At 44.8% G+C, this 11,624-nt stretch overlaps 1 protein-coding gene across 2 annotated transcripts in view; it reads right to left on the bottom strand.

Moving 5' to 3' along the window:
* Window positions 1–6,222: 6,222 nt before the first annotated feature.
* Window positions 6,223–11,624, bottom strand: part of TTL (tubulin tyrosine ligase) — a 74,292-nt gene continuing 68,890 nt past the window's right edge. For both annotated transcript variants that reach the window (XM_079941242.1, XM_079941241.1), the window contains one exon: window positions 6,223–9,702. In XM_079941242.1, coding sequence (XP_079797368.1) covers window positions 9,588–9,702 — 115 coding nt within the window. In that variant the 3' untranslated portion in view covers window positions 6,223–9,587. The remainder of the gene's footprint in view (window positions 9,703–11,624) is intronic.

Here is an 11,624-nt window from a genome sequence, read left to right as displayed (position 1 = left end):
AACTTTTTGAGGTGCTGCCAAATTTTTCCAAAAGCACTGTACACGTTTACATTCCCTCTAGCAATGTATGAGGATCCCAGTTTCTCCATGTCCTCACCAGTATTTGTTATTCTCTGTTTTTTAAAAATTATATCCATCCCCCGCCACAAAAAAAAAAAAAAAAAAAAAAAAAAAAGCGGTACAAGGGCTTCCCTGGTGGCGCAGTGGTTGAGAGTCCGCCTGCCGATGCAGGGGACACGGCTTCGTGCCCCGGGCCGGGAAGATCTCACATGCCGCGGAGCGGCTGGGCCCGTGAGCCATGGCCGCTGAACCTGCGCGTCCGGAGCCTGTGCTCCGCAACGGGAGAGGCCACAACAGTGAGAGGCCCGCGTCCCGCAAAAAAAAAAAAAAAAAAAAAAAAAAAAAATTATATCCACCCTAGTACATGTGAAGTAGTATCTAATTGTGATTTCTGTATTTCTCTAATGACTAGTGATATTGAGCATATTTTCATGTGTTTATTGACCATTTGTATATTTCCAATGGAGAAACGTCTATTTAGATACTTGGTCCATTTTAAAATTGGGTCGTCTTTTTTATCGTTGAGTTGTCATACTTCTTTGTATTATTTCTATACTACTTATCAGATATATGATTTGCAAATATTTTTTCCCATTTTGTGGGTTATCTTTTACTTCCCTGGTTGTGTCCTTTGAAACACAAAAGTTTTTCATATTGATGAAGTCTAGTTTATTTTTTTCCTTTTGTTGCTTGTGCTTTTGATATCATATCTAAGAAATCATTGCCTAATCCAAGATCATGAAGGTTAACAGCTATGCTGTCTTCTGAGTTGTGTCTTTTTGTTTGTTTGTTTTTTTAGCTGCAACTCTTACATTTAGGCCTTTGACCCATCTTGAGTTAATTTTTGTATATGGTGTGAGAGAGACATCCAACTTCACTCCTTTGCATGTGAATATTTTGTTCTAGCACCATTCGTTGTAAAGACTATTCTTCTCCCATTGAACTGTCTTAGCACCTTGTCAAAAATCAATTGATCAGCGCTTCCCTGGTGGCGCAGTGGTTGGGAGTCCGCCTGCCGATGCAGGGGACACGGATTCGTGCCCCGGTCCGGGAAGATCCCACATGCCGCGGAGCGGCTGGGACCGTGAGCCATGGCCGCTGAGCCTGCGCGTCCGGAGCCTGTGCTCCGCAACGGGAGAGGCCACAACAGTGAGAGACCCGCGTACCGCAAAAAAAAAAAAAAAAAAAAAATTGATCATAAATATGATGGTTCATTTCTGGACTCTCAGTTCTATTGACTTGATGTGTATGTCTATTCTTATACCAATACCATACAATCTTGGTCAATATTGCTTTGTAATAAATTTTGAAAACAGGAAGTGTAAGTCCTCCAATTCTGTTCTTCTTTTTCTAGGTTGCTTTGGCTATTCCTGATCCTTTGTATTTCCATATGAATTTTAGGGTTGGCTTGTCAATTTCTGCAAAAAAAGGCAGCTGAGCTATTTGATAGGGATTATATTCAATCTGTACATCAATCTAGGGTCTATATTCATCTTAACAATAATTATCTTCCAACCTATGAACATGGAATGTCTTGCCATTTATTTGGGTGTTAATTTCTTTCAAAGATGTTTTGTAGTTTTTGGTGTACAAATGAACGTCTTTTGTTGAATTTACTCCTAAGTATTTAAACCTTTTTGATGTTGATGTAAATGGAATTGTTTTCTTCATTTAACTTTCAAATTGCTCATTTGTAGGGTCTAGAAATACAATTGAGTTTTGTATATTGATCTTGTTTCTGGCAATCTTGTGTGAACTCATTTATTAGATCTAATAGGTTTTGTGGATTTCTTAGGATTTTCTGTATGTTAGGTCTTGTCATATGCAAAAAGAGATAGTTATATTTCTTCCTTTCCAATCTAGATGCCCTTCCTTCTTTCCGTCCTCCCTTCCTTTTGAACCCTTAATCCAATGTTGAATAGAAGTGGCAAGATTAGATCTTTGTTTTATGCCTGATTTTAGGGAGAAAGCTTTCAGTCTTCCACCACTAAATATGATGTAGGCTGTGGGTTTTTCCAAAGATGCCTTTGATCAAATTGAGGAAGTTCCCATTTCATTCCTAGTTTTTTTACAAAGAAAGTGTTGTTTTGTCAAATGCTTTTTCTGTGTATATTGATATGATCATTTTTTGTTCCATAAAAAAATGATTATATTGATTGAATTTTGTGTGTTAAATGAATGTAGACTTTTTAGGATAGATCCTACTTGATCATGGTGTATACAATAGTATATACAGACAGTCCCCAACTTACAATGGTTCGACTTATGATTTTTCAACTTTACAGTGGTGCAAAACGATACACATTCATTAGAAAACTTACTTCAAATTTTGAATTTTGATCTTTTCTCGGGATAGGGATATGAAGTATGGTAGTTGCTCATGATACCGGGGAGCAGTAGTGAGCTGAAGCTCTCAGTCAGCCAAGCGATCACAAGGATAAACAACCAATACTCTTATAACCATTCCATACCCAGACAGCCATTCCATGTTTCACTCTCACTACAGTATTGAATAAATCACATGAGATAGTCAGCACTTTATTATAAAATAGGCTTTGTGTTAGATGATTTTGCCCAACTGTAGGCCAATGTAAGTGTTCTGAGTGCATTTAAAGTAGACTAGGCTAAGCTATGATGTTTGCTAGGTAAGGTGTATTAAATGCATTTTTGACTTATGGTATTTTCAATGTACAGTGGGTTTACTGGGACATAACCCATCATAAGTAAAGGAAGATCTACAATTCTTTTTATATGTTGCTGGATTTGGTTTGTTAGTATTTTGTTGAAGATTTTTTCATTTCTATTCCTAAGAGATATTGGTCTGTTGCTTGCTTTTCTTGTGATGTCTTTGTCTGGTTTTGGTATTAAAGTATTAATAGTGACCTTATAGGATGAGTTGGAAAGTGTCCCCTCCTCTTCTATATTTTGGAAGAGTTTGTGAACGATTGGTGTTAATTCCTCTTTAAACATTTGGTAGAATTTACCAGTGAAGCTATCTGGTCCTGGGCTTTTCCCTGTGAAAATATTATTTATTATTAATTCAATCTCCTGTTAGGTCTCTTCAGAATTTATCTTCTTGAGTTAGTTTCATCAGTTTTGTGTCTTTCTAGGAATGTGCCCATTTCATGTAAGTTATCTAACTTGTTGGCATATTATTGTTCATCAGGTTCCCCCATAATCCTTTCTATTTGTGCTGTAGTAATGTCTCTCTTTCATTCCTTATTTTTTCTTGGTCAGTCTAGCTAAAGGTTAGTCAATTTTGTTGATCTTTCAAAGTGCCAACTTTTGGTCTCATTGATCTTATCTATTGTTTTTCTATTCTCTATTTCATTTATTTCCACTCTAATCTGTATTCTTTCTACTTACTTTGGATTTAGCTTGTTCTTCTTTTTCTAGTTTCTTAAGGTGGAAGGTTAGGTTACTGATTTGAGATCTTTTCACAATATAGTCATTTAAAGATATAAGTTTTCCTTTAGGCATGGCTTTAACTGCTTTCCGTTAATTTTGGTAAGTTGTGTTTTCTTTCTTTTTTGTTTATTTATTTATTTGCTGTGTTAGGTCTTCGTTGCTGCACGCAGGCTTTCTCTAGTTGCGGTGAGCGGGGGCTACTCTTCATTGCAGTGGGCGGGCTTCTCATTGCAGTGTCTTCTCTTGTTGCAGAGCACGGGCTCTAGGCACACGGGCTTTAGTAGTTGCAGCACGCGGGCTCAGTAGTTATGGGTTGCAGGCTCTAGAGCGCAGGCTCAGTAGTTGTGGTGCACGGGCTTAGTTGCTCTACGGCATGTGGGATCTTTCCAGACCAGGGCTCAAACCTGTGTCCCCTGCATTGGCAGATGGATTCTTAACCACTGTGTCACCAGGGAAGCCCTGTTGTGTTTTCATTTTCATCTCTCTCAAAGTACTTTCTAATTTCCCTTGTGACTTCTTTCCTTTGGCATTTTTAACTTCCACACACTTGTGATTTTCCCAGATTTGTTAATGATTTCTTGTTTTATTTGTGTTCACAGAACATACGTAGTTTGATTCCAATCATTTTTAATTCATTGAGGCTTTATGGTGTAGCATATGGTTTATTCCTGAGAAAGTTCCATGTGCACTTCAGGAAAATGTATATTTTGCTATTGTTGGGTGGAGTGTTCTATAGATATTTGTTAGATCTGGTTGGTTTACAGTGTTTTCTATGTTCTTGTTGATCATCTATCCATTATTGAAAATGGAAAATTGAGAGCTCCAATTATTACTGTTGAATTTACTATTTCTCTCTTTAGTTCTCCCAGTTTTTGCTTCATGTATCTTGGGATTCTGTTGCTAGGTGCATTTGTTTATAATTGTTATATCTCCTGATGGATTGATCTTTTTATCATTATAAAGTGTCTTTCTTTGCCTGTAATAATTTTTTTTCTTCAAGTCTATTTTGTCTAATAGTAGTATGGCCACCTAAGCTCTCTTTGACTTACTGCTTGCATGGTATATTTTTTCCCATCCTTTTACTTTCACCTGTTTGTGGCTTTGAATCAAAGCGTGTCTCTTGTAGATAGCAGAGTTTGATCATGTTTTTTTTTTTGATCCACGTTGCCAATCTCTGCCTTTTGATTGGCGTGTTTAACTCATTTACATTTAAATGAAATTACTGATAAGGTAGGATTTGTGTCTGCATTGTGCTATTTGCTTTGTAAATGCCTTATTACCTCCTCATCCCTTCACTACTGCCTTTTCTTGTTAAATATATATTTTCTAGTGTAACATTCTAGTTCCCTTGTCCTTTTTACTATATATTTAAAGTTATTTTCTTAGTGGTTAATGTGTCTTGGCGCGGATCTCTTTGAATGTATCCTACTTAGTTTATTGAACCTCTTGGATGCATTTTAATGGTTTTCCTCGAAGTGGGAAAGTTTTTGACCACTGCTCCTTCCAATTTGTTTTCTGCCCCCTTCTCTCTCCCTCCTTTCTTTTAGGATTCCTGTTACGTATATGTTGGTGTACATACATGTTTCTGGAGTTCTGTTCATTTTTTTATTCATTCATTTTTCTTTCTGTTCCTCAGACTGGATGATCTCAACTGAATTCAGATTCACTGATTCCTTCTTTTGCCAGCTCAAACCTGCTTTTGGACACCTCTACTGAACACCTCTACTGAATTTTTCATTCGCATGATCATACTCTTCAATGCCAAAATTTCTTTGTTCGATTTCAAAAACAATTTCTCTCTTTAATGATATTGTCTCTCTGGTGACACATCGTTCTGTCTCCTTTTAGTTTACAGCTCTGCCTTAGTCTGCACGTCCTGCTTGTGCAGATCCTCCTAGTCAGACAGAGGTGAAAACCGAGGGAATTCAGGTCTCCCCTGGGCATGGACACAGCCCTACACCTGTGTGTGGCCTTCCATATTTTTAGGAATATGTTGAAACTTTTCAAAACGTTTTATGGACATCTCATTCCCCATCTTTCCCTTCAAATTTTTTGGTCAGCGGCTTCTCTGTTCCAGCTGCTAAAGCCATCTCAGGAAGTTGAGATGTTAAACAACGGCTGCTGATTATTTTTAACAAACGCACCTAGGGAAAAGGCTGCTCACACTGGGCACACTCTGAGACACGTCACATAAAATAAGTCCTAAGACGGGGACTTACACAGAAGTCCTTAGTGAAGTCTTAGTAAGGACTTCTTGAACTTCTAGCTATTTGGGGAACGAACCTCACTTCAGAAGCCCCTCTACCTCCATGTTTAAAGCACACATAACTCCTTCACAACCAGGGGTCTCACCTCACAACCTGCAGCATGATTCAGACGATACACATGACATGTGAGACATGATGGGCTGCATTTTGGCAGCTGAAACTGTTTCAATGCTTCACCCTGGAGCAGCTCATCACAGTTTCAAAGGCCAATCTGTTGGCTTACGTATTGAGTAGCATTCTGGGGTCAGCAAACAATGGCCGCATATATGCTTGTTTTTGTATGGCCTGTGTGCTAAGTTTTTTTGGCTTTGTTTTAATATTTTTTAAGAGTTGGGGAAAAAAAAGAAGAATATGCAAAGGAGAACCAGTTTGGCTTGCAAAGCCTAGAATATTTACTACCTGGCCCTTTATAGAACAAGTATGCCTACCTCTGGGTAACAGAATCATGCATTCAAATAACCAGTGATATCCTAGGACAGTCAACACTCGCAATAAGATGACAGAACCAAAGGGCAGAGAAATGCTTGAAATATGATTCCTTTAATGCTCCAGGCATTTTAAACATTCATAAAATCGCCTTGTGTCAGGAGTCATTTCCTCTTAGGTACATATTCTGTGTCCAGGATCAGAGACAGTTTTCTCCGTGGCACCCATGTGCTGTGGGGACCCACTCTGGCATCTAGTCTCCTCTGGCAGAGTCCCCACCACCCACAGCAGGGCTGGACGCACCCCTGCTTGACACGACCTCAATTCTTAATGGCAACACCCTCTGTAGCATCGCTGCTGCTTGCGGGTCCCGCGGATCCCATCCATTTCCAGCACTACCAGATGTCCCCAGTTTGGGATGATCACCCTGAGGCACTCGTGACACATCACGTCAGCTGGTAAGTCCACCAGCACCCGCTCCACTGCATCAGACAGACACCGAGGCACTTCCACGTCCTGGGGAAGTGGAGTCTATAGTTACCACGGGAGTCCAGAGGGAGGGAAGGGGATTTTTCTCTCCATTATTTGTTTATAATCTTAACACTTATTTAGCAGATTTATAAATTCATATCTGTTTATATTTGCTGACAAGGCTTCACAAACTGTTTAAGTAGATGAAAGCACAGCTGAGCTTCCAAAGGCTGTGACGGGGAGCAAAGGAAAACCTGCTTGGACGGCACTCGCTGTATCACGTCAGCATCCGGTCATTCTTAAAGGAATGCCTAGCCTTCTAGAAGGATTTTTTTTTAAAGCCCTAAACCTTATCTGATTCTTCCAAGGTAATAATGTGTTTGTCCTTCCTTCTCAGTCAGTGGTTCAAGGCATCTCAAAGCAAGCTGATGCCTGAGGTTCTGACTTAATCGGTCAGGGGTGAGGGAGGGGGAAGGTGTGGACACCGACATTCTTTAAAAGCTTCCCAAGTGATTCCAGCAAACAGCCAGCATTGAGAACCTTGGTGCTGGAGGTTCTCCAGCCTTCCTAATCTCATGTGTCCTCACTAAATGCCCTTGAAGTAGTCCCTGGGTCAGGCAACAAGCTCTTCCATGAGATAAGAAACTAAGGCACAGAGAGGTTCACGGGCTCCTCTGATGCCGTGCAGCCAATGACAGAGTCAAGATCAGAATCAACGCCTCCACAAAACACCACCTCCTTCCCCAGCAACTGGACACACGAACACAGACCACAGGTATGAAGACTGACTGCGGGCGAGGCATGACCACCTGTGTCAAGGATATCGTGGAAGGATATGGAAGAGCTCTGAGCCAGCCATTCCACCTGGTCAGAAATAAATGCATAAAATAGATACTTATTCGAAACCACGTGAGGAATGAAGCAGAATTTTCTCTTTAAAGCCTTCCTTCCCTCACATATATTGCTATTGATTCAGGTTTCTTAGAAAATCCATCAAGTTCCACAGACTTCCTACACCTGGATTCTTACCTCTGTCACCAGTAAGAGACACGGTAAGAGAAAATTCTCAAACGTCCCTGCAGTTCAGGTCCAAAAGATCATTACAAATCTGCGTTCGCATGTGACAGCACTACAAAAACCTCCACGCTCTCCCCATCACCCTACACTTTCTACGTAGGTGTGCACCTCACCACGATCTGCTCAGAAGCCCCCAGCACTAACCCATCAGCTGTGCTGGGCCTCCACAGTTCCCTTAACACTGTCTTATTTCGCTCTGGATGGAAACTTCATTATCTATATATTCTGGGTAACCGCCCGCACGTTTATTTTGTAATTCCAAACACCCGGGAGGGCCGAGCCAGCTGGCCCTTCCTCCACTTCAGCCCGGACATAACACTTTCACATCCCACACACACTGCTGCAGCCATTGAATCATTTCCATCATGATTCCTTTTTTCACTGTTAAGCTCCCACATCTCATGTTTGAGGTGTTGCTGTTTCTTCTCTTTGTAAAAAAAAAGTCTCCCCTAGCTGCAGAACTGTTTTCTTGTGCCAAGTAGAGACGAATAACAGAGCACACACGTGCCAGAGGGAAGACCCCGCCGCGCCCTGGGGAGGAGGTAGCCGGTTCAGTGGGTCTGCTCTGATTCCCAGCGCACCGTTCACTCATCTTACGGTGGACACAGATGGCATATGGGGCTTCCTCTCGCTAGTGACATGGCCTCCTGGAAAGTCTGCAGAAAATTCGTCCATCCTGTGAGTAGAAACTACATCTAACGGGACACCGTTAACCTCTGCTGACTTAAGAGATGCTGAGCGCGGCTCTGAAACCCCATCTTCCCCATTTTAAGAGACTCTCCCACTCAGGCGAGACACACACTGATTCAGAGCCTCTCCGTGATGTCGAGAGGCGCAGCAGACGGAGAATCTTCCCTGGAACAAAACCTGCCTGTCCAGCTCCCACAGAAGGTGCTAGAAGAGCAAGAAAAACAAAGTGGGGAGGAGCCCCCTGGGGTGGAGGGGGGGGAATTCTACCCTCTCCCAACCCCTAGAAGGGTTTTTACAAAAGTTAAATCCCCCCAAAAAAAAACAGAACGAAAGGGAACTTGGCCAAAGGGCATGTAGAATTCTGGTTAAAACAAAGAGAACTGAGAATCATATTTCAAAGACTCCCCGCCACGCAACTATTAAGTAAAGCAGGACTTGTGTTGTTTCCTCTCTCATGCTTATTGGATGCTTACGGGTTTGCAGCAAACTTGCTGCTTGGTTTCTAAAACATGCAGAGAGCAGGCTGAGAGCAGCGTTTGCTGTTTGGTGCCCAGCCCACGCCATCCCTGGCCAGTGACCAGCCAGATGCCATCAGGACCAAGAAGAGCAAGCCCCCTGATGGCAAGGCAGCGTCCGCAGAGCCCAGCACCCAGGACAGTCGGTGCGCGCTTGTGCAGATGCCCATGGGACTAGCGGGGGACACCCTTGGCAACCTCCCAAGTGCTCTCGCATCCCGCCCCTGCCCCAGACAGGAGGCTGTAGCTGGGCACAGAGCTAAGGCACTAATGCAGCAGGTGGACAGACACCAACCAGATCCAACGGCTGCCACCCTGGGCAGGAAAGGCGCTGCTCACAGCACTACCTTAGGATAAAAATCAGATTTTTCAAAGGATGAGAACGTTAAGCACATCCCTGTGTTTTGCCCCTCAGAGGAATAGCCTGCTCTCCCATTGGCGAAATTTGCTGCAGTTTTCGAATCTCAGTAGCAGTGCCAAGAGCTCCACCTGGGAACCCCTGGGCAAACGACCACTCCTCGGGGAAGCTGCCTTTTCTTCTTCCAGCACATCTCTGCGGGTTGTCTCTCCTCCTCCTGTTTGGCTTGATGACGAGCAACTCGGACACTTCTCCTTCCCCCGGGGCAGCGCCCCCTCGTGCTTCTTCCGAGGCAGCTTCGAGCGCCTCCCTCGGTCACAGCTTGATGAAGGCGGCTGGCTGGGGCGGCTGCTGCCCCGAGCCGGGGGGCGGGAAGAGGCTGGCGATGGCTATGTCCACAATGCCCTGGCACAGCTCCGCATAGAGCTTCCTGCAACGGGTTCAAAGAGCTGTTACTGAGGACGCTCATCAAAGTGCGAGCGAAAAGTCAACGCTTTTTTCACCAGGATCCGCCCTAGAAATTCCACCTCACGTTTCTAAGACTAGTGTCTGCTGACCATGCAAATCCTGCAGGAGGTACTGCAGGAAGAGAAAGCAGCCACTCGACAGATATTTCTGGAAGGTCTTGCAGGTGAACAGACAAGACGACTCCTGCTCTGACTTGAACTGCAGGGAACACAGGCAATTCCAAAGAGAACAGGGGCCGTCTTGCCTGTCTCGCGGGGGGACACCTGGAGGCGCAGGCTCTCCCCAGGGAAAGTGCCCACGCAGTGTGGCTGAGGGGCTTTTAGGAAAGACTCCCCGGAGTGACAGCTCGGCCAAGACCTGGAGAGGGAATCACGTCGGACAGAGAACGGATGATGGGATGGGAAACAGGATGAAGGAGGGGGAGCCAGACACAAAGAATGAGGGAGAGATGCGGAGAGAAAGGAGGGGAGGGAGAAAGAGAGACTTGGGCGAGAGAGAAGAGGGGCAGTGCAAATGGAAGGAGTGGTGCCCACTGAGGAGAGAGAACTCAGGGCATCTGGGGAACTGGACCACTGCAGTGCGAGGCTAGGGACAAGGCAGGGGCCAAGCCATGCAGGGTTCTGAGGCCACGTGCAGGGGTCTGGAACCACCATAGCAGAAAAGCTAAGGAGGAAAACCTCCCATCCAGCCTCTTCAGAGAAGCGATGAGGCCCTCTGGCTCCCCACTCACTCATTGCCTATAGGATTTTCGCCTGTTTCACACGGCAGCACATGAGGTCCAGAGCCAGCTCTCGGAGGACTGTCTCTAACGCAGGGGAAAACCAGAGACATATGGTCCAAAGAGAAAACCCACATCTGGGATGGCGCTCCAGGCCTGACGTGCCTTCCCAACTCACTCAAGACACATTTGGAATCCAGGTGGCTGCAGCCAAGGGTAGGAGCCCAGGCCAGCTCGACCTGGAGGAACAGAGGTCTTCACTGCCCTGATCTCCAGAAGATGCTATGTCCCAACCTCCAACAGGTAGGAAATCTTCACAAGCGAATTCCCATCCCTCCTGATGCAATGGCAAATCTCTGCTATCATCCACCCCATCACAGAGACTTTCTCCCGCCCCTCCCATCCCCTTCTACTGCCCTTGCAGCTGGAACCTGTATGCTCTAACCTCTGGTAAGGCCCTCTGGGAAGAAAGCTCACGCAAAGCCATGCTTCCGTTGTCTATCTCAGGAAGTCCTAACTGCCAGCTAACCTTCATCTTTCCTGCTGGATGTCTGCTCTTCCCGCTCTCCCCTCTCCCCAGTCCCCCAGCCTCTGCCCCTTCTGTCTGTGAATCGAGTCCCATTTTCAACAGTCTGGTGTGGCCACACACTCAACCTCCCACTTCTGAAGGGATAGTGACCAGGGGGCCAGCAAGGGAGTGATAGCGGCTGCTAAACTTGGGACTCGGCAAGTCCCCAAGAGCCACAACCATCAAAATACACCGTGTTTGGTGTTTCGTGATGCTTGTCATTAGCTACCTCGGGAAGGCATTTTCCAAAGGGGATACTGGGGGAGGGGAGGACACAGCTTCAACCTGGTCAACTCATATCTTCGCTATTTCTGGTGTAGGAAGTACCTGACATACAGGCAAGAGTGGGCCTTTGAACATCCTGCTGGTTTTCATACAGCAAGAGGAGTAAGTCCTATTTTAACATGTACACGACAATGGAAACTGTGGTTCCTGAACAAAGGCTTCCCGGGACTTCCCTGGTGGCGCAGTGGTTAAGAATCCGCCTGCCAATGCAGGGGACACGGGTTCGAGCCCTGGTCCGGGAGGATCCCACACGCCACGGAGCAACTAAGCCCGTGTGCCACAACTACTGAGCCTGCGCTCTAGAGCCCGCGAG

The sequence above is a fragment of the Stenella coeruleoalba genome (genome assembly GCF_951394435.1).
Source record: "Stenella coeruleoalba genome assembly, chromosome: 13".
NCBI classification, from domain to species: Eukaryota; Metazoa; Chordata; class Mammalia; order Artiodactyla; family Delphinidae; genus Stenella; species Stenella coeruleoalba.
This window is presented reverse-complemented; position numbering and strand designations above follow the sequence as displayed.